The sequence below is a fragment of the Malaclemys terrapin genome, chromosome 19, assembly GCF_027887155.1.
Source record: "Malaclemys terrapin pileata isolate rMalTer1 chromosome 19, rMalTer1.hap1, whole genome shotgun sequence".
Taxonomy (NCBI): domain Eukaryota; kingdom Metazoa; phylum Chordata; order Testudines; family Emydidae; genus Malaclemys; species Malaclemys terrapin.
Genome location: NC_071523.1, coordinates 22,737,373 through 22,760,760, shown reverse-complemented (window position 1 = coordinate 22,760,760; position 23,388 = coordinate 22,737,373). Strand labels below are relative to the sequence as shown.

General features: G+C 42.3%; 1 protein-coding gene across 7 annotated transcripts in view; it reads right to left on the bottom strand.

The window, feature by feature from the left end:
• The window catches only part of CAMTA1 (calmodulin binding transcription activator 1), a 668,552-nt gene that overhangs the window by 146,257 nt on the left and 498,907 nt on the right, over nt 1-23,388 (bottom strand). For all 7 annotated transcript variants that reach the window (XM_054008960.1, XM_054008956.1, XM_054008958.1 and 4 more), the window contains exon 4: nt 12,396-12,549. In XM_054008960.1, the coding sequence (XP_053864935.1) occupies nt 12,396-12,549 (154 nt within the window). The remainder of the gene's footprint in view (nt 1-12,395; nt 12,550-23,388) is intronic.

Here is a 23,388-nt window from a genome sequence, read left to right as displayed (position 1 = left end):
GTTTGAATTCATCCTTCTTAAACATGGGAGACTAGAACTGCACACAGTATTCCAGATGAGGTCTCATCAGTGCCTTGTATAACGGTACTAACACCTCCTCATCTATACTAGAAATACCCGTCCGATGCATACCAAAACCGCATTAGCTTTTTCACGGCCATGTCACATTGGCGGCTCATAGTCATCATGTGATCAACCAATACTCCGAGGTCCCTCTCCTCCTCTGTTACTTCCAACTGATGCATCCCCAGTTTATAACGAAAATTCTTGTTATTAATCCCTAAATGCATGACCTTGCACTTTTCACTATTAAATTTCATCCTCTTACTATTACTCCAGTTTACAAGGTCATCCAGATCTTCCTGTATGATATCCCGGTCCTTCTCTGTATTGGCAAGACCTCCCAGCTGTGTGTCATCCGCAAACTTTATTAGCACATTCCCACTTTTTGTGCCAAGGTCAGTAATAAAAAGATTAAATAAGACTGGTCCCAAAACCGATCCCTGAGGAACTCCACTAGTAACCTCCCTCCAGCCTGACAGTTCACCTTTCAGTAAGACTCCTTGTAGTCTTCCCTTTAACCAGTTCCTTATCCACCTTTCAATTTTCATATTGATCCCCATCTTTTCCAATTTAGCTAATAATTCCCCATGTGGATCCGTATCAAATGCCTTACTGAAATCGAGGTAAAATAGATCCCCTGCGTTTCCTTTGTCTAAAAAATCTGTGACCTTGTCAAAAAAGATCAGGTTGGTTTGGCACGATCTACCTTTTGTAAAACCATGTTGTATTTTGTCCCAATTACCATTGACCTCAATGTCCTTAACTACTTTCTCCTTCAAATTTTTTTCCAAGACCTTGCATACTACAGATGTCAAACTAACAGGCCTGTAGTTACCCGGATCACCTTTTTTTCCTTTCTTAAAAATAGGAACTATGTTAGCAATTCTCCAGTCATATGATACAACCCCTGAGTTTACAGATTCATTACAAATTCTTGCTAATGGGCTTGCAATTTCATGTACCAGTTCCTTTAATATTCTTGGATGAAGATTATGTGGACCCCCCGATTTAGTCCCAATAAACTGTTCGAGTTTGGCTTCTACCTCGGATGTAGTAATATCTACCTCCATATCCTCATTCCCGTTTGTCATCCTACCATTATCCCTAAGCGCCTCATTAGCCTCATTAAAGACTGAGGCAAAGTATTTGTTTAGATATTGGGCCATGCCTAGATTATCCTTGACCTCCACTCCATCCTCAGTGTTTAGTGGTCCCACTTCTTCTTTCTTTGTTTTCTTCTTATTTATATAGCTATAGAACCTTTTACTATTGGTTTTAATTCCCTTTGCAAGGTCCAACTCTACATGGCTTTCACTCCCATCTTCCACTCCTTGTAGGCTTTCTGCTTTTTCTTAATCACCTCTCTGAGATGCTTGCTCATCCAACTTGGTCTACAACTCCTGCCTATGAATTTTTTCCCCTTTCTTGGGATGCAGGCTTCTGATAGTTTCTGCAACTTTGACTTGAAGTAATTCCAGGCCTCCTCCGCCTTTAGATCCACAAGTTCTTCAGAGTCTAAGCTAGAGGCTCACTTCAGCTATTAAAGGCCCCCAAGGAGAGGGACGTTCTATAGTGTGTTATTAAAATAATGGATTTCCAAAAACGTGTGTGTGTGTGTGAGAGAGAGTGAGTGAGAGGGGCAAGCTTTCTGTCAAGAAATCCTAATAGTGTTAGCATCCTATATTAATCCTAATATTAAAATATTGTTCCATAAATTAAAAACAATCAAAGCTATGTAAATTATAAAAGGATTTCCAGAATTCTATTGGCTTTCAAATCTTTGCAGTCAAAGTGATACCGGCAGACAGGAATGGTAACCCTCAAGAAATATGGACTTCCTAGACAAATGAGACCAAATTCTGCTCTCAGTTACACTGGTGCAAACCCTGTGAACTGCAGTGGCCGAACAGAGCAGAGTTAGGCATTTGGTATTTATCACACACACTATTTTATTAAACCTTCTGGGGAGCCTTTCCTTAAAGTGCTTCCAAACAGCACAATGTCCCACTAATGCTCTTTCCAGCCAATGGGAAATTTTTTGGCACTGGCCACCAGGTGGCACTAACTGATTAGAAAATGAATTCCTCCTTGTTTTCATGGGAAATGAAAGCCGTTGTTGATTCTGCTTCATGATATTCTATAATCATCAAGATTACAGTTCAAGAACAAAAATCCCAACCCCCCCAATAGATATAGATGTTTTGGTCTTTGACCTGAATAATTAAGAGAAAACAAGACTCCCCAACACAGTAATTGTTCATTAGTCACGGGATGTGTAAGTGTCCAGTAAGTACCAGGCACATGGGAAGTAATGTGAGCTAATTGTCAAATGAGGTATTGTACCTAGGTAATACCAGAACTGAATGAAGAATGTCAGAGATTGTGTTAGTGGATTTTCTTTTGACAATAACTTTTTGATAACATTTTCAGTGGCCAATGCTTTTTAACTACATACTGCCAGAAGACAGGTTTGTTAAAATATTATTAATATAGAGTGTGTTTCATTGAAAACATCAGGCTTTCTTGTTCAGCTGTTGAGGACACACAAGAAGAGTGAAAGAACCACAAGATCTATATATCTCACCCCATCTGCCCATTCCTCACACCACCAACATCCACACATTGAATATATTCCACCAGCTCTTTCAAAGGTCCCATCTGTGTTTTACTGAGTGAAGCCATCATGAACTCAGGACATAATCCAAATCAACAGCTAATTTATAAGCATCTGTAGCTAGAATTATCTAGGAAACCATCTGGGGGACACTCTGTATTCAATAGCAGTCCACAATCCAGAATGCAAGGCTAACAAGAAACAGGAATAATTTAAACTCTTTCCAAATACAGTCAATATTCAAACTAAAGAAATAATACTGGCACCCATGTCCAAAAGACTTTGCAATAACTGATACTGGGCTAATATTTGTCTGTTTTGGGGACTGTTTGGTCTAGTGTTCTTGGTGGTATTGCTTCATTATTATTAACACCCACTTTTATACATTAGGTTTATTACATTGTAATATAGCTAACTGATTGCCTAAAACCCTGGGATGAAGTCTGTGCTCACCGATTTCCCTCCTCTGGGACAAGGGAACTTTCTACAATATGGATAAAGCTTGTCAGTGCATGAGACAGAGCTTCCTTGGGGACTGATCCCAGATTGTGGAATGAATTGCCTCAGGAGTTCACAGCCCTCATCTTCGGCTCCAAGTAAAAGGAACATGTCTTTGGCCTTGCCTTCTCTAACCTATACACACAGCTTCATGCGTATCTATATTAGATTAAAAATATTCCAAAATAAAACACTCCACTGCATACATCTCCCCCGGGGAGAGAATAAAAGAACAAGCATGTGACAGATATTAGTCACACTATTGGAAGGAGCTCAGATGCTACAGGAATGAGGATTGCATAAGAACCTATGTGGAATAGAATAACAAGTATTTTTATGAAAAAACAATACAAATTTAATTACAATAACAAACAGGTAAGACTTAGGCCAACCAAAAATATCAGTTCTGTGATACTTTACTTTCTGTTTATGGTCACTTTCTGGTTCTCCAGAAATTTTTGTAGCTGCATTTCAGATTTCCAGCACAGCAGCTGGGGAAGTTTCAAATGCCCCCATACTCTATTTTAATAGATCTGGGGTTTTTAAGCATGAAAACATTTCTATTTGTATAGAGTTTTGTAAAACCGCAAGACCACCCTCTTGATCAACTGAAGAAAGCCTACATTTGCGGCCTAATACTTGACAGTGGCTCTTTAAATATGGCATCCTCATAAAATGTAGTGACCAAGAGGCAATGCGAATACCCCAGCAGGCTTTTGTATGGATGTCCACAGAAAACAGATACTCATTGGCTGTCAGAATTATCTAGTTTTGAAACTGAATTTAACTTAAGCTTTTTATTTAATATTCAACTCTGACACTGGTAGTCCCACGATCTGGCCCTCAGTCTGTAAGCCCCAACACAGATATGATAGCACAGACAGCACAGCCTGTGGTGGGTCTCAGGTCACTATCAAAAGCATTGGGGTATTTCATTTACAGAGCCAGAATTGAGCATGTCCAGAGAGAATGGGTGCATGTGGGGATGAGTCCGATATTTGTGTGTTTGATTGTATAACAGTGGGATTTTTTCATGCTCAAAGAAATAAAGTTTCACTAGCTCCATGTACAGCCTACAGTTTCTCCAGCGGTGACTGTGTGAAGGCTGTTATTAATTATCACCACAATAGTCAGCTAAGGGATAGAAACATCTGATTTTAGAGACCACATTTTAGGTCTTAGTTATAGTGGACATGAAACAAGGATCAGAACGCAGAAATCACCAGCTGCAAGCCTTCAGGTCATGATTTGCTGGCTGAGAGAGAGGGGAAGCCAAAAGGGAGGAGAATTTGGAGAGACCCCCCACTGCTGAGCTGGCCCATGATTTGCTGATCATATGGTGTGTATATATACAGAGTTCTGCTGTGTTGAATTCTGCCCCAGTATTTTGTCTGTAGCACCAGATGCCTCTAAGGACATCTGCTGATCTGTTCAGAAAATCCTCAAATCAAGGATAATAGGGCACAAGAGGAAAACAATTAAGGGCAATGCCAAAGTTGAGGGCCAGGCTTCATCACAGACATGCAGAAATGACTTACAGGTGTTTCAGAAACAAAACTCCCAGAGAAATCTCCTGACACATTATCAGTTCTCATTCTGTATAAATGTCTTACAGGGGTCTCATTCCAACAGGTCTCTTTAGAAGCAAAACATTCTATATGACACTTTCAGTTCAGGAGACCAACTTGTACTCTGCCATCTCTAAGATACAACAGGTGTGTTATCACCAATAAAATGACGTTAGTATATAGTTTAGAATATGTCCTTATATTTTCTATGTTAACATTTCACTGCAGTTTTAATACCAGAATTTTTAAATGATATGAACAGCACCTGTATTTCTGATCTCCTAACTCTAGATGGATTCATCCATCTAAAGCTTTTGAATAGTGGATCCACCCCCACCAAACTTGCCTGCATTTATCTTAATGAGATTTTGCAAAGTGATGTAATCCAGAGGGAAATACTGAGACAGTCACTGGGATGAGACCTAACACATCACTAGGGATAATCCAGTTTGATTGAACAACCATGAGCTAACATGAGTGTCCAGCTGCAAATGCAGATGACTCAACTATCAGAACTAGGCCCGGGATCCCAAATAATAAAAACTGAAGTCAGCTTGATTATTTCAGTGTGTACAGTCTCATCTCAGTAATTTTAGTAAGGGAAATCAGTTGGAGATTTAAATGGAAATAAAATCCTCAGAGCATTTCCAAGCGAGTATTTACCCTTCATGGATGTTCAGATGGGTTAATTTCAATCTCTTGATTAGTTCACAGACCAACTAGATTAAAACAAGTTAATGATGTTTCCACAAAGCTCTCAGAGCTGCTGGGTGGTACTGAAAGGGCCATTTTTCATCCATAACCTTAAGATTCAAGCACAGATGCAGAACAAGGAGAGGAGCATTTCTGCAGTTTTGTATGGAGCTCTTTGTTGAGAGAGGTATTGTTAAGGGGCCAGCGAGAAGGATCTTTTCACAGTGGCCAAGGTCACAGTGTGTCCCTGGAATCAGACAGCTGATGTGAAGTCCAGGGCTGGGAGTTTGTGTGTACCGAAGCAACACCAGTTCTTGTCCTTGCTTTTGCCCTGACTGAATGTAGGAATGTCACTACAGGGAAGAGAGAGGAACCAAGTCAATTACAAAAAGACTGAACCTGAGTGAACACCCTCCTGCCAAAATCCTCATCCCAAAGAGACTCACAGGGCACTTCAGGGAAAATGGTTCATTGTTCTGGCTGATGTTCTCTAACCCTCTCTCCTTCCCTCCCCAGCAGCCATCTGCCACTTTATTTGCAGCTCCCCCGGCACATATCCCTCAAGAGGACAGGTTTCTGGCCTCTAGCTGCAGTAGCATTGACTGCTTTAGTTTGCATTAATGCACTCTGATTTCTCCATAGGGGTGGGGGCTGAACAGGGTCAGCTACGTGGAGCTCAGTATTAAAGGGCCAACAGGTAACCATCTAATGTTCATTACAGAGTCATCAAGCATAATTGTAATGTTCCTTTTCCACTTGTCTATGATCTGGAACAGCCCTCTTTCTTAGGAAGGAGAGTTCTCCCTAGTGTGATTTCACTTCATAACTCTGAAGTAAAATCATAGTTACAGGTACTATAAAATCCTACCCAAAACATCCCTGTGGAGATGGTACATAGTCTCAGTAATTAAACTTCAGACTTCCGAGTGCAGCCAAGCTCTGTCAGAACAGAGCTGTTTTAAATGTGGGATTTAATAAAATCAAAGCTCATCATAGAAGCTTGAGTTTCAAAGGAATAAAACAATAAGATCTGCATTATGCAACAGGTAAAAAGGTGACTGCAAATTAAGACTCTCACTTCACCACTGATACTATGCACAACATTTTGATTAAATCACTGACAAATCTGCTTTAGGGCAGAGGAATTTGGAAACATCAGGAAATCAAACTGTGAAGTCTTTGAAAGACTATGATTTATGTGAAAATGTGATGAAGTTAATGGGTTTGGCATCAAAATTTCATGGCATGCTCAATTTTGGAGCCAAATCTGATGTCTTGGCAACAAGTACCCCTCTACATTCCCTGAACATAGTTAGCTGGGCCCTCTATGTTTTCCAAGTCTGATCGGAATCAAAAGCTTTTATTTTAGCTACATTTCCAAGGATGCGTTTCCCAGGATGTGCATCCATAAGCAGAGACGTGTATATGCATACACACTGAATAATCATGCAGAACTTCACTCTTCCCTCCTGAGACATAAAAGAGCCAAGTATTATTAGATTTATGGCTAGTTTGTCGTAGTTTTCACATAATTTTCTTGATGCACTGCAGATTTTTGAACAGGCTGCCACATTCCCTGCTTGTTAGGTATTAAGTTTTTAGTCTGATCTCAGCCACACCTTGAATTTCAGCGCAATTTAATCAGTTCCTGGAGTCTTCTGTTAGCATATCTAGTCTTTCCATCCTGTAATTTGTGGCCTCTACAGCTAGCTTTGAGAAACTAAGGAAAAGAAAGCAAAGAAAGGGAAGGAACTGGGTCAAATGAGCAACTTACCACATTCTTGTCTCTTTGGAGTATGAAAGGAAGCAGCAGCTGTAAGATGGGCTGACTGGCACTCACACTAGATTGAGTGATTGTACTGACATATACAGGAACTTATTAAAGGCATCATGGGCCTTTTTCTTTCCATGACCTCTGTAACAGGGTAGCTGGTCCATTAAATGAAACTGGACTCAACTCTCCTGTTCCAGTCCAGGTGCTCCTAGCTGGACCAATTAAGACAGTGGGGCAGCACCTGAGGGGTGTAAGAGTCCTGGTGCGAAAGTGACCAGGAAAGTCAGAACAGACTGGTTCAGTCAGGAAGAGCAGGAAAGGAGAGGTGTGAAAGTGAGAAGGTGGCTCCTGGGAGAGGGCTGAAGGCAGAGTGAGAGGGTGGCTCCAAAAGAGGGGTTTGCTGGCTGACATTCCCAAGCCAGAGAGCCAGGACTGGAAAGGGCTGAAGGCCAGAGAGAAGCAGAAGGAGATGCCTGCTGGCTCTAAGCTAGAGAGCAGCTGTGGGGCAGCTTACCCACTGATGTCTTCTTGCCAGAGAGCTGGGCCCCAAAGGAACCATGAGAAGGCCAGAGGGAGTGATGGATTCTCCCCTGGCAAGGATGGTCCTAGCAGAGAGGCTGTAGGGGGTTCTGCTGGATAGAGTGGAGCTGCATCCCGAAAGGAAGGCTCAGGGTGGCTGTCTGGCAGAGGAGGACCGAGAAAGAGTCCAGATATGGTGAGAACAAAGCTGGGTTTTAAAGATTACATGCACGGGGGTGGGTGGGTGTGATATGGACTATGTTTTGTGATTGTTGTGTTATAGACTTTTTCACTGTGTTTTGATAAACTATGGATTATGGACTAGGCTATAAGCTCATATGGAGTTACTGGGGAACGGAGGTGAGTGGCCACTTGCAGGGCTGCCATGAGGGGGCACCTGGGACAAAGTCACTCATTTACAACCTCCCCCCATATTCTTTTTTGGCCTCTATTCTCATAGGTACAGGGCTGAAGCACTGCAGAGATCTCTGTCCCACCTGATATGGACTGCTGAGAACCCACCTGCCTATCCTCCCCACAGTAACAAAATGGTCTCAGAGTTTGGAAAGTAATGAAGAAATTGCACAATCCTAGAGTCAATAATGATGCAGACCAGATAAGATCACTGTGTGGCCACTTACGCTAGGAAGGAATATCTCTGATGGCTAAGCCATAAATCTGCATCTTTTGTTTCACGTTTAGCATACATTTTCCCTCTGATTGTTTTGGGTCTGTCAGGACATCAGCACCCCATTGGAGGAATCAAAAATAGTGGACTGGGTACCTGCGGAGTCAGACATTAGTGCTTAGTTTCAGTACTATGGTTGTTGAATTCATTTTCTCCTCTATGGTTCTACCTTATACCTAATTTCTCTTTCTGATTGCAAACAAATCATTTATATGTATATTGGGACATATACTCCTCAGAATGGGACACAATGTAATCTTCTCAAGTGACAGCTGCTTCAGCACCCTGTGGAATACGCTTGTATTGTGGGTGGCACAGAGCATACAATTTATCAGTATAAATATCTGAAGATAAGAGCATTGTGCCATGGTAGCTGGGATTCCCACTGACCTGATCTCTCTACATTTAGGAGTTTGCAGAACACACAAAACACAAGTCTACATTAAACATCGTAACCTATGTTAGCAGGAGAAGTTTAAATTGTATATCACAGATATAGTGCAGTGCTAATTGTATTCACTATCATACACTTATCCATAGACCCCTGCAATACCCTGCTAAAGGGGTGAATCAGGGCTGAAAAGACGCAAACCAGAAAAAAGAACAAAAAAGAAAAAACAGAACTGATCTCTCTCAGTTCCCTTGCCATAGATTTCTGTATTTAATTTGCTTAATTAAAGAAAAAGAAGAGTCCTCAGTGATGCTGAGTTAGTCCCTAGGCTGTCTAGTCCTGATACAATCTAAACAGAACCTCTGCTGTTCTATTATTGAGAAAGGAGAAATTTATGATCTCGATGGGAAAGAGAAACATTTCCAGCTGAATCTGAATGACTCAGACATTTGTCTGTGTGAGGTACTGTTTGATAGACAGATTATCTGCATGAAGTGACAGAGCTTGCTCTGTAATACCAAGGAGAATCAAGAGTCTACCTGAAGCCAATGGAGTTACTCCTGATTCACATGAGAGTAATGGAGAGCAGAATTTGACCTTCTATGCCTATTCTGTACTGTACTGTCTTTCCAAATCAAGTGATTCCTGATAATGGTGTTAAAATATTCTGACACTAAAAAAAGCATCCCTGTTTTTTAGCCTGATTGCTCAAATGGTGCCCTTCCTGACTTTGGACAGCAGCCTGCCAGAGCAGAGCAGTTTGCCCAGTGAGTAGTTATAGCCTATTCATACTGGGCTTTTCAGCCAAGCTTGGCTATATCTATGCAGAGTGTATTACAGGTTACCTCCTGCAGGGCACTGAGGACTGAACTAGTGGACCCATCTGACCTGACCACTTAGGTGAGAGTCACACTCCTGCAAATACATAGATCACTCTGCTCACTCAATGAATTCAGTGGTGTGGCACTTAATTCCTACAGAGCTTTACACTCATGTCGTCACTGATTATCATTATCCCCACTGGTGAAGTGACTTTGTGAGGCCACACAGACCGTCTGCCACAGAGCCAGAATCCGAACCCAAGTCCTCCTGACTGCACTCTCGTGCTCTTCTTCCCTCCAGAGCACACTGTCTCCCAAGACAATCCCCACACTTTATCTACCAGCTCTGGACTCAATAACAGGGCAAATTTATGGATGAACATGAAGGCCCAGTCAGAAAAGTATTTACTAATTTATCATTATTACTTTGTACTTGGGCTAAGAACTTTTGCCAGATTTTATTTCAGAGAAAATTAAAAGTCTCATCACAAACTCCTGAAAATGAACTCCCCAGTGCTAGCACCAAATCGATCTCCATCTCGGCTTTGCTGAGTACCCTCTAACTCCTTCGTCCCACAGGAAGCTGTCAGAGTATTACTGTCCCTTCACTAGACTCCTATCCATTGCAGTCATTAGTAATGGTACAGGACAGGAAACCGGCTTGCAGCCCTGCAAGTGAGGTCTGTACACAGACTGTGACTCAATCTCCACTTGTTAGAGTGACAGGTTAGAAAATATCCCTCAGCCCATGTTTACAGGACAGAACCTCTCAACTCCAGTGAACATTAGTTACCAGCAAACAGCAACAGCACGTGTTAAAAACATGTCAGGTTCTACTTGACGGCACTTTCCTTTCAATTGCAGCCATTGAAGAAGATAAGTTTCAGAGTAACAGCCGTGTTAGTCTGTATCCGCAAAAAGAAGAACAGGAGTACTTGTGGCACCTTAGAGACTAACAAATTTATTAGAGCATAAGCTTTCGTGGACTACAGCCCACTTCTTCGGATGCATATAGAATGGAACATATAATGAGGAGATATATATACACATATATATACTCTGTATGTGTGTATATATATCTCCTCATTATATGTTCCATTCTATATGCATCCGAAGAAGTGGGCTGTAGTCCACGAAAGCTTATGCTCTAATAAATTTGTTAGTCTCTAAGGTGCCACAAGTACTCCTGTTCTTATTGAAGAAGATATTTTACTTCAGGGCAATTCCAGTGCTGCAGAGGGTTCCATGGAGCTGCCTGTGTGCAGGGCACACTTCTCTGTACCACTGCAAGCCTCCTAAGCAGCTCTTTCCTTAGCTTGCAGAAGTCTGAAAAACAGTTACTGACACTCGTCCCAAAACAATTGTTTCTAGTTATTGTTCAGCTGGCAAGAGGGAGAGATGTCAGAATTCTACAATGGAGCTTGCAAACTCAAAACTAGTTTCAAACCAAAGTCTCCAATGGAGATGAGCAATAGATTATGGGACAAGTCCATCCCATCCCAAGTGTCATAGGGCTGAAATCAATAGAGTTCAATCACCAAGGAATTTGACTCAAATATTTTTCAATGCAGATAACTGAGGGAATGGGAATCTCTCTTATTTTAATAGCTGTTTACATCAGAAAATTTGCACCTGAAAGATGCTTCTGCATGGGGCTCCTTGCTGATAAAATTAAAGTCAGTTCAATAAAAGCTATCTGTATGCAACAGCAATCCACGTCAATCGTACATATAAAACACTTCAAATGCTGAGTCGTTCTTGGGGAAAGACACCTGTAAAGTAGGGGAACTGTAAGGGTTTAGAGGTAGCGACTAGGTCCCTGTTGGTAGGGGCAGGGAGGCAAGGTAATGGGTGAATTTTGTATCTAGGATAAACTGTGTGGAGAGGGGGACAGGACCAGATACTTTTGGGAAGGTCTGGGATGCCTTTCTGAAGGGTTCATCGGGTGGGGATAGATGGTAAGAGGGGTTGGGACTGGGTGCTATGGACAGAGGATTTGTCATGGAGAGGTCACAAGACTGTAAGTTAATATCTACGACATACATAGACCCTGCCCGGAAAAGCCTGAACACCAGAGGTCTGCACAGACACTGCACTTTGAAACATCCTGAACCTATTCCTCAAAATACCTCAAGCAAGCATCCCAAAATACCCCAGCCCAGGGAGCAGGCTTTCAAAAGTGCAGTTCCCTAGAGGAGCACAAAATGGGAAAGACTCTGAAGTTTCCAAGGACACTGGGACTTGCTTTCTCTCAATTTTTTTAAATTTGTGTCCAAGTTTATTTTGTGATTGATCAGAAGGCACTGTGCCCAGGCCAGGCAGTTTGGACCAAAACAGTGTTACTACAAAGGAGAACTCAGGGGAAGTTATCAAAAGGGCGCCATTCCCTTAGGTGGGCACCAATTGTATAACTGAACTGCAGGCCCAAGTCTCAGCATGGTTGCAGATCATGTAGTTCAAGGAGTGAGTGCTCAGATTAGTGCCCGCAATTCATTTTATGGGTACAAAATCTGTGGACGCAAGCTGCACCTGCCCAGCCAGGGAAGCCCAGCCAGGCCTCAGACTAGCTGGACATAAAACATCTAAACGTGGGGAAATAGCCTCCAAATTGTCCTTTATCCTGTAATGTGTATAGTACGCTCGATATTTAAATAGGCCGAGCCAGATCACTATCTGCAACAGCTCCCACACTTGGTGTTTCTGCAGGAACATACAGAAAACAAGCCCCCTTCTGCCCAGTGCAGCTGGAAATCCTCAAGTACTCACACATCGGTTTGAGCTGTCCAATGAGTTCCTCTTTCGTCCATTTTGCCCACTCCTTCTTGTCTGTGTTTATTGAGCATAGGATGGGACCACATGGTTTTCCACAGTCCTCTATGGCAGGTACATTCAGGTAGTGCACCAATACGATGTCAGGGTTCTATAGGGAGAACAGGAGAACAAAGATTATAAATACCTGGGGCCACTTCTGTCTTCTTTCCCTCTTTGAGAGTAGGTAGCTTTATCGTCACTCTATTATTTATTCAAAATTCAATCTCAGAAAAAAGCCAGAATTCATTCCCATTTTGTACATTAATTCCCTGAGACCACAGCCATTCTATAAGAGGTTGCAAATGACAACACATGAGATAGAGTTCTTTGCACACTGCAGCCTCCCTCCTGAGTCCCTTTGCTTGCAGTCTCACTGTTATCTTTGTTTGCTTAGTACAAATCCTTTTCAAGTCACTACAGTATCAACAACCGCAGACTCCTCCAAACACCAGTCACAACTGCCACAGAATTTGCTTTGGTTTAAGAGGCACATGAATCATGTGCTCGATCAAATGCTTTGATCAGTTCTGGTTCACATTAGAGTATTTGAAATATATGGAAATATACATGAGAACATCAGTAAGAGCCACACTTTCAGTAAATTTGCAGGAAAAGGGAGGGAGAAAGTCAAGGAAACTGACAATATAACAGTGCCCCTGAGCATAGCTTCCTTTCAGCCAGGCCTGTAATTTCTTGCCTTTTGAAGAATCTTGCATGCTTGTGATGAAAAGATCAAGCTGAAGAAATTTGGAATCGGAATAGAGAACAACTCTGCAGAGCTTCTGTTTAGGAGTTTTTTGAACAACTACAGGGTACCCACTCCTGCAGGTTTGTTTAATGCCCCATCCATTTTCTCAGCTCATATTCTTCCCATAGGAATTGAGGGAAAGAAAGAAAATGCAACCCCTCTTTGATGCACTGCAGTTCTGCCGCAGTGACACAGACTTTCCAACTAGGAAACTTAACAGAATGTTTATTACAATGTGGGTAAATGAATCATCTTAACAACACAAACAACCGTTGTAGTTTCCCCACAATGTCCCAGGGAGATTGTACAATAGATAATAACAAGATTGAAAACTTGATTTCTTTCCCTAAAGTCATTTACTCTTAAGTTCACAAACTTTAATGACTACTTTGGAATTATTTATAAAAATAAATAGGATAATGGTCTAATTAAAACTCTAATGTTTCATTAATGCTGTTAGAGACCAGCTCCAAATTGGAGCAGGAACACAAACTGCCACATGTCTGCAAAGGCTGTACTAATGGGAGTCAATTTCCTACTGAATAGAGAAGAAAGAATGAGAGCAACAAATAGACTCCAGTACCAAAATGACAATTTACTAATGAACCTGCCTTGAAAATGGACCATGAAGTAAATAAGTTCTCATCCCTCTGATGGGCAAGAATCTTGCAGGCTTGTGATATCTTGCAGATGCTCAAGATATCGCACTATTAATTTCCTGCCATTTTGCTGAGACAGCAAACAAGGATGCCACCTGTCCAACAGAGCTGGGACTAAGGTCACTACTGCAATTCATGCAGCCACTGAGAACAGCCCTGTTAAAAGATGACTTTCAGTCACCAATTGTCTGTGCCAGATAGAAGCCAGTGACATAGCAGTGAAAGTCTCTGTAGTTTACTATCTCTTGTGCTACCCAGGCTTAGAGCTGATGGGAGAAATTGTGACTGAATCATATCCCATCGTAATATGTGGTTTCATTAAAATGGAAGCACGTTGTGAAATTAAGCTAATTCTGGCAAAATTTCATTTGGGAAGAAAAACAGGAAAAATGGGACATTTCAACATTTTTGGAATGAAATGTTTCAATTTTTTGTTTTGGAATGACGAATTTTTAAATGCTTTAAAATTTGTGTTATATAGTCAAACTTCCATTGACTTAAATAGGAGCAGACTTAGGTCAATGCTGAGCACTTCTGAAAAATCTCACCCTCCGTCACTAGCTGTGTGCTGACAGGCTGTGTCTCTATCAAGTTATTGGCTGGTGTATGACAAGCCATATCCATGATTACTGTCTATGTTTCTGTGTGTGTAACTTTGTTAGGTGGCATAGATATATTGGCACAGCTGTTAGACTCAAGATTCACATACATCAAGCCATAATGTCAGGAAAGGGTCATGTGTGATCTGTATTTACACAGCACGCAAAGGTTGTTTCTCTGTGATATTCACCCCATGTAGCATCACCACTAAAGCATCAAGTACCAGTGAAATCAGACACATCACAAGATGAGAGGGATCCAGCGGGGTGCAATGACACTGTGGTGAAGACAGCCACACGAGCTACCACTGCAATTCACAAAATTCCAGCTTCAGAGATTATTGGAAGCATGCTGAGGTTGAGCACTCTGGGAAGCTGGAATGTGGGTCAAGTAGGCTTGTTTTTAGAATAATGACAAGTCGCCTCATGACTGGAGGACCTTCAGCAGCGGCGGCTCCAGGCACCAGCGCTCCAAGCGCATGCCTGGTGCGGCAAGCTGAGGGGGGCGCCCTGCCAGTCCCTGCAAGGATGGCAGTCAGGCAGCCTTCGGCGCCATGCCTGCGGGAGGTCCGCAGGTCCCGCGGATTCGGCGGCAATTCGGCGGCGGGTATGCCAAAGCCACGGGACCTCCCGCAGGCATGGTGCCGAAGGCAGCCTGCCTGCCGTGCTTGGGGCGGCAAAAAAGCTAGAGCCGCCCCTGACCTTCAGGTAAGCACTAGGACAGCTGATGAAATGTAGATAAGATATAAATGCACACTAGTGTTTTGGGATCCAAGCTATACGCCAATAATTCAGTGAAGATTTTATCACCAAAGCTCTGCCCTGCAGAACAAGAGCAGAAAGGTCTCTTTAGATAGGAAGATAGTGACTGATTCCAATATCTGCTGAATTCAAGCATCTCAGCCTACAAACCTGGGTAGTACTTTAATGACCTGCTGCCCAACCAGCTGCTGATTTCAAGGTTTCTGGCTCTTTTGAGGTGATTTTTATCATAAATCACTTGAAGGCAATTTTATGCAGTTAGTTATCAATGGAAAGTTTTACTGTTTTTTCCCTAGGCATTTAGTAGCTATTGAGAGCTGCTCTATCAGCTGTATGTGATAGTTATAATAGTGTCAGTGATCCTCAGATATACTGTTCTGATGGTCATACAACCAACTAGACTAACCCGTCATTTTGAACCAATGACAAATGGGCTGGGAGGTGCCACTGAAAGGAATGCAAATAAAATGGACTGTGCATCCGGTGGTGGGATCTTCTTTCTAATGAACAGAGGAATCTCAGTCTGTGCCACCAGCTCTTGATGGAGATTAACCTGCCATGAAAGATGAATCACCACCAGGCGCCTATGGACCTGGTTCTTGCTTTCTCTGGTTTTGTAACTCAACTGTCTTCCCCACAGACTGCGAGATCAGAATCAGGCCATAGGATTCAGGGTTTCCTGAAGGAGAGTCTCAGTCTATTGTCAGCCATCTATCAAAAATCAAACTACAAACAAGGAGCTCTCAGGACACCACAGATGTCAGGAGAGATACAGGGATGAGATGTTTACCTAGGCAGTTCTCTCGGTGACTCGCAGCCTCGAAGAGATGAAGAATCACTCTGTCACTGTATGGAAACTGCTGGGATCCACAAAGTCATAGTGGAGTGGCATCCTCATGCAGCCTCACTGGGCACTGATACTGCCCCCACACCCTGGCAGGCTTGATCCATTTGTTAAGTGTGGTCACCGGGTGGCAGGCATTGTAAGATGCGGTCCTGTGATCGCTGCTCTACCACAGTATCACCCGCAGAGTGAGGAGTTTCCAGCAAACCAAAGGACTCCAGGGGAGTTGTATGTGGAAGCCTTGGTGAACCACACACAGCTCTCAAGCCACAAGCTAGGTAGCACCAATTTATACAGCTTAAGGAGAGCTAAGTGCTGAAGAAAGCACCCAAGACAGGCAATTACCATTCAGAGTTATTATTTATTGTTTTAAATGGCCCTAACTCACTGATCAAGGCACACGTACAAAACTCAACCTTACAAAATAAATTAATAATAAGTGATAAACTCTTCTCTGTTTAACCCATCTGGGCTTTCCATAAACAGTAATCAATAACTACCTCAATAACCACACTGCCCTCCTAAACCAAATTCTCTCCAAAGTCCCAGAAAACAGATGGAAGGTCATCAGTCTTGGGGGTCTGACAGACCAAACGGTGGGGAGAGCGAGTCATGCTCCCTTCATGGAGAACATGCTCCCTCCTGCTCCTTTCATGGCTAAACCAAGGAAGTGTCAGCTCAAGTGGTCCCAGCTAATCTCAATTGGTGCAGCATCCCACAAGAAGGGGCATCTCTCAGACAGCTAGAGCCCAACACACACGTGGAAATGAACTGGTAGCCAGAGTAGACTTCAGAGCCCAGGTGTAATGTGCTTCCTAAGTTAAGGATCCACTCTTCCTGCCAAGCACAGAGGGAGGAAGACAACTTTTAGCCACGGGTGCTACCAGGATATCCAGAAACACCACGAGAGCCAATGAGAGCCTCAGCTTGTGAACACTTGCCATGGAATACTTCCCCAGTGAAGTCCAGGCTATTTCCTCCACTTGCTTCCTCAACCTGCAAGTTTTATCAGACTTGTCTGGGTTGAGTCTTGATCAGATAATCCTCCCCCAAGCCCCATTTCATGCACTGAGTGAATCATTCAGCTATCCCAACCAATGGATGAGATGGTGATATGCAACTGGGCATCAACACTATACTGAAGACACCACAGCCCATGTTCCATCATTAATCCTCTTAGTCATGGATTAACATATTTGTTCCTGCCATGAGGGCAGGGGACTGGACTCGATGACCTCTCGAGGTCCCTTCCAGGCCTAGAATCTATGAATCTATGAATCAATTACCCCTAGCTAAAGGAATTGATAGGAACAACCATATTTTCCCCTTCTTTAAGTTTATATTCACATTTCTTTTGAAAATTTGGATTCTATCTACAAAGAAGGGATAAGACAACGCCAGCTACCATCTACCATCCAAACTAAGCTTCCTGTTTTCTTTCTGAAAGGTGCCACGGCATTTTTATTGTCTGCAGCAATACTGAAAATATTTGCTCTAATTCCTCAGCTCACTACTAGCAGCAGCATCCTACCAGAGGCCCAGAAGAGCCATGTGTCAGTCCCGCTGGGATGCTTGAACCTGTTCCACTTCGGATCCGGATTATGTGGGTGGTTAGCTGACTTGCCAGGGAAACAGCACATCTGAGGCTGCGTAATGAGCGACGTTAGCAGAAAATGCTGAAGAATGTATTGGTTTAGCATGATTTAGTTTTCATAATTACAAGAGACTTGGGATTTGAGAAAATAAAATCCCTTTGAACAATAAAGCGTAGCAATCTCAGTGAGTGTTTTATGTGTTCAGATCTTAGACAGCTGGAGGTGGAGAGAGAGTCATGGGCCAATGGCAGCTAACACAAGCCACCTACAATCTGCTTAACATACAGCAACTTCAGCTGAACATAAAGTACCATGTTTACTTCATGCCTATGGCGAATTCACCCCTCTTCTGAAACGAATGCCGTAGTGGTGCTAGAGAGGTCTCCTCTGACAAGCTTGCATCCAAGTGGGGAGAATTCTACTGGCCTAAAATCCAGCTAGGCTAGAATTAACCCTTTAAGACACTCATGTTTGAGGGGGAAAACAACAACAAAAGAGAATTACAAAAATTAAACCTCAGCAGCTAATCAAATCCTCACCCAAAGCTCCTGAAACTACAAGGAACAAACCCACCCAAAATCCAAGTGGCAGAACAACTGTTAAGCCACAAGCATCTATTGGTAATGGTTCATATCTCACAGGTAATAGATAAATTCAGGGAAATCGCAAGTGTGTTGAAGAATAATAATGTCCAAGCAATCTAGGAGATCCTTCCTGTCCCCTGAGTGAAGGAAGACAGAAGATCTGGAAATGAATTGCTGGCTAGGTAAGTGGTGTGTTGTGGAGGGTTTTGGTTTTGTTGGTCATTGGTCCACCTTCCCTGAGGAAATGGGGCTGTATAGTTTGGATGGCCTCCACCTCAGTAGAAGGGGAACCAATCTCCTTGGGGAGAGGTTGGCTAGAGAAGTTAGGAGGGCATTAAAGTAATAACAAAAGGGGAGGATAAAAAGAGGGAAAGATAGGAGCACTCATTTAGCACAGGATCAAATACTGAGGATAAAAATCCATCAAGGAATCAAAGGACATTAAATTTACATGGATTAAGTTTAGAAGTGTGAGCAACAAGGGTGATGTTGTGGTTGGAGTCTGCTATAGACTACCAGACCAGGAGGATGGAGGTGGATGAGGCTTTCTTCCAGCAACTAACGGAAGTTACTAGATCGCAGGCCCTGGTTCTTATAGGGGACTTCAATCACGCCGATATCTGCTGGGAGAGCAATACAGCAGTGCACAGACAATCCAGGACGTTTTTGGAAAGTGTAGGGGACAATTTCCTGATGCATGTGCTGGAGGAACCAACTAGGGACGGAGCTCTTCTTGACCTGCTGCTCACAAACAGGGAAGAATTAGTAGGGGAAGCAAATGTGGATGGGAACCTGGGAAGTAGTGACCATGAGATGGTCGAGTTCACGATCCTGACACAAGGAAGAAAGGAGAGCAGCAGAATACGGACCCTGGACTTCAGAAAAGCACTTTGACTCCCTCAGGGAACTGACGGGCAGGATCCACCAGGAGAATAACATGACGGGGAAAGGAGTCCAGGAGAGCTGTATTTTAAAGAATCCTTATTGAGGTTGCAGGAACAAACCATCCCGATATGTAGAAAGAATAGTAAATATAGCAGGTGACCAGCTTGGCTTAACAGTGAAATCCTTGCTGATCTTAAACACAAAAAAGAAGCTTACAAGAAGTTGAAGCTTGGACAAATGACCAGGGAGGAGTATAAAAATATTGCTCAGACATGCTCAGGCAATGTCCTAACAGATAAAGCACAAGATGGAGCATTAGCTGGTGTCTGCTACACACCTTCAAATCACACTTGGAAACAGGTTGACTGATTCTTTATGCACCTATCTATAATGTGTAGGTAAAAAGCTGTGTGAACATGGGGGACTTCAGTTTGAGGGACATGTTTTGGAGGTGTCATGCAGCCAGTACTAACACATCCTTAGAATTTCTAAAGATTATAAATGACAATTTCCTAACTGAAAAAAATGTTGCAACCAACAAGGGGGGATTATATATTCACAGAAAAAGAGGAACTGACCACAGAATGAAAAGTTAGTGGTAGCTTAGGTACAAATGATCATTTATAACGTGCAAACAGAATAAAGTCCAAATCACTATATATATTTGGTGCTTTAAAAGGGCCAATTTCATAAAGCTGAAAATAATTATGAGCCAAATCAGCTAGAAGTAATAAATGAATCAGAAACATGTGAATGATAACTGGGAATTGTTTAAGAACACTTTACTAGAAGCCCCAAAAGCCATAATCAAAGAAAACGACCATATTGGTTAAAAACCTGACCTGGTTCACAGAGGAAGTGACGGCAGCTATACAAAAATAAAATATAACAAATGGAAAAAAAGGGAAGTTTATAATAATGCATATAAGTCAGAAGTTCAGAATTGTAGAATATTGATAAGGGAAGCCAAGAGAGACAAGAAGAAATCTATGGCCAGCAGAGTTGAGGACAATAAGAATGAGTTTTTAAAGTATGTTAAGAACAAAACGAATCCTGACAATGGCATTGGTCCATTTCTAGATGGAAATGGTAGAATTATCAATAATAATACAGAAAAGGCAAAAGTGTTCAATAAATATTTCTGTCCTGTATTTGGGAAAAATGCATGATGTAATCATATAATATGAAAACTCTCCCCCCTTGCAGGGTCCCAGAGCCCAGGCTCCAGCCTGAGCCCAAACATCTATACTGCAATTAAAGAGCCCCTTAACCCAAGCTCCGCAAGCCTGAGTCAGCTGACACAGGCCAACTGTGGAATTGCTGTGTAGAGATACCCTATAAGAATCTATTTAGGGGAAAATATTTGATTATGAGCTCTTCAATCTAGCAGAGAAAGATGTAACACAATCCAATGGCTTGAAGTTGAAGCTAGACAAATTCAGGCTGGAAATAAGGCATAAACATTTAACAGTGAGCGTAATTAGCCATTTATAAAATTTACCAAGGGTTGTGGTGGATTCTCCATCATAGACAATTTTTAAATCAGGGTTGGATGATTTTTTTAAAGATATACTCTGGAAATTGTTTTGGGGGAAGTTCTATGGCCTATGTTATACAGGAGGTCAGACTAGATGATCACAATGGTCCCTTCTGGCTTAGGAATCTATGAACCTAGGAGTCTATGAAGGTAAGGGAGAAGAGTTTGTAACGTTGAATGCTGTATGGTAATTTTCCATTGACAGCAATGGGAATGGAGGATAGACTCTGGTGAAGTGAATGCAAATTTAGAAATAACTTTTGACAAGTCAAAAACAAGAAGCCATTAGTCTGAGGATGAAAAGGCAACTGAACCAATAGGGGGATCAGATGGTGCACTAGCTGCTAGGAGTGACTGATGTATAGTACAATAGTGCATTTATCCCTAATAATTTAATCTGTATTATGCCTAGGAGCTGGAACTACTTTATTGCTACCATCAGAAACTAAATGTCAAGTTTCAGTCATTAGTGAAGTTTAGCTTCCAAGATGTGGCAGGTTTCTTTTTCCCAGAGAAGCTCTTCAGAACCTTGTGTTGAGTAACAAGAAGCTTTGAAAACTGAGTCACTGTCTGTACACTCACGACTTCCTTGTCCTTTCTGAAACAATCCCCTCCCTTCTTATGCTTCCCCCACATATACTCCAAATTAAACCCGATCAGTTCTCAAGTTGTTAATATCAAGCCAAGGAGGTATATTCTCCTCTTCTATTTTTCTGTGGATTACATTGTAAAGTGCTAAATATCAATCCTGCTTTCTTCAGTGGCAAGAAGAAATGTGACAAAGACCAAAATCACCACTAGCACCAGTGAGACAATGACAGTGGATGGGCACATGGTGGTTTGGCTCTCTTGGAGCCAGATGAACCATAGATTGTTTATGAGATGAAAAAATCCCAGGCTCCTCTTTCTTCCAGGACCAAGGGGTTAATTTCTGACCATTTCACTACTTACAAAACTTCAGGAAAACTGTTTTCCACCTGTAGTCACAACTCACCTGCAGGAAACACACCAGGGTTCAGCCAGAAAAGAGTCCTGCCATGTACATCTCAGAAGCCTTCGATCCAGTCTACAGGGAAATCTTACATCAATAGGAATTTAGAAGTCTCTAGAAATAGATACATAGCACAGCGTATTCGCTGATCTTAATGCTATGTATGTCAGCAACTCCACACAGCTTTCCACTCACTGGAGTCACAAAGCCTCTGCCACTTGCCATGTCAGAGCAGTAAGTCTGCCTGGCAACTGGGAGTCTGGCACACACACTGCCGCCGTCTCTGCAGTTCCAGATGGGGGCCCTCTGGGGAAGGGGAGGGTTATTTGTGGCAATATCCCTGGTTTTGTGCTAAAAGCAGGAGCACATTACAAGAAATGGTTAAAAATGCAAAAGGCTGTTAGTTTTGATAAAGAAAAATGCAGCTGCAACATCTGTTTGACTCTTGTTTGCAGCTTCATCAACGCTAAGTGGTCAATAAATCAGACTGGCATGGTGTTACGTTTCTTCTGTGGCTTAGTCATTAATCTAATGCCAGTTCTCATGAAAAATGAAGGAGAAAGGCTTGTGTTACAGTGAAAATATATACATTATCCAGAAACTAATAATAGCGTGTAATGGTGCTGCAGACCTCCCAGCATGGTTGCTGGAGGAGAGGCATAGCCTCCCAATTCTAACGGTTACATACAATTTAAATTAGCAAAGTAAATCAGTGATTGTTTGTTCCAACCAGCCCATTTTATGATGATATTTTTCATATTAGCACTATTTATGCACAATTGCAAAGCTTTTCCTGCACTCAGATTTTAATAAACAGTGAGGGGCAAAGGCACATAAAATAGAGCCACAAAGCTGCAAAAGAGGATGATATATTATGGAATGAAGAAATGATGGGTATACCAGCACTTCATAGCTTTTGTATCAGAAGCTTGGCAGAGAGGGGAGGGAAATATTTTTTCACCTGTAACAATAGCCCTATGTTTGCTTCCTACCAGACAGACTTACAGTTTGGAAGCTCCGTGTGAGGGGAGGTCTCCAGCAGTCAGACAGAAAAGGCAATGACCACCACCACCACCACCACCACAACAAAAAAGGCAATTAAAAAAAAAAAAAGAAAGAAAGGGAAAATCAAAGCTCATCTCTGGGCAGCCCTAGTATGCAACATTTGCAGCTAGTGAGAATGTCATATACTGAGAGACTGTGCTTCACTCCCCAGCAATGACAATCAGGTCAAGGCTTGGAGCCACACCAGCAGCTGGCTTCTGCATCACAAATGATCAGGGTTGGTGATAGTTTCTGGAGAAATAACCTCTGAGTGAGGAGAAAGGTCTGGCATTTAAACCCACCACTAGAATCAGGAAGGGGAATAAATGCTATCTTCTAAAAGGATGAACACCAGCAGATTTCACCCCAGCCACCTGCGGAAAAAAAACTCTAATCAAAGATAGCATCAGTCTACAGGAACACCAGCCATTTACCTTCATCCTCAATACAAGAGCATGGCACTCCTGTCATTTTAGTCTCTACCAGAAATAATTATTTGTTTCCAGTAGTGCCCATAATCTATGAAGCACTGTAAAAACACAGGAAGTGGCACAGAATAGCTCCTGCTCTGAAGGACTTACAATGTAAAACAGAGACAGACAGACAATGGCAGGTAGAAGGAGCAGTCAGACAATGAGGGCTACACCCTGATACAACACTTTCCTATGCTACAGTTATCCTATAATATCATCACTCCTTT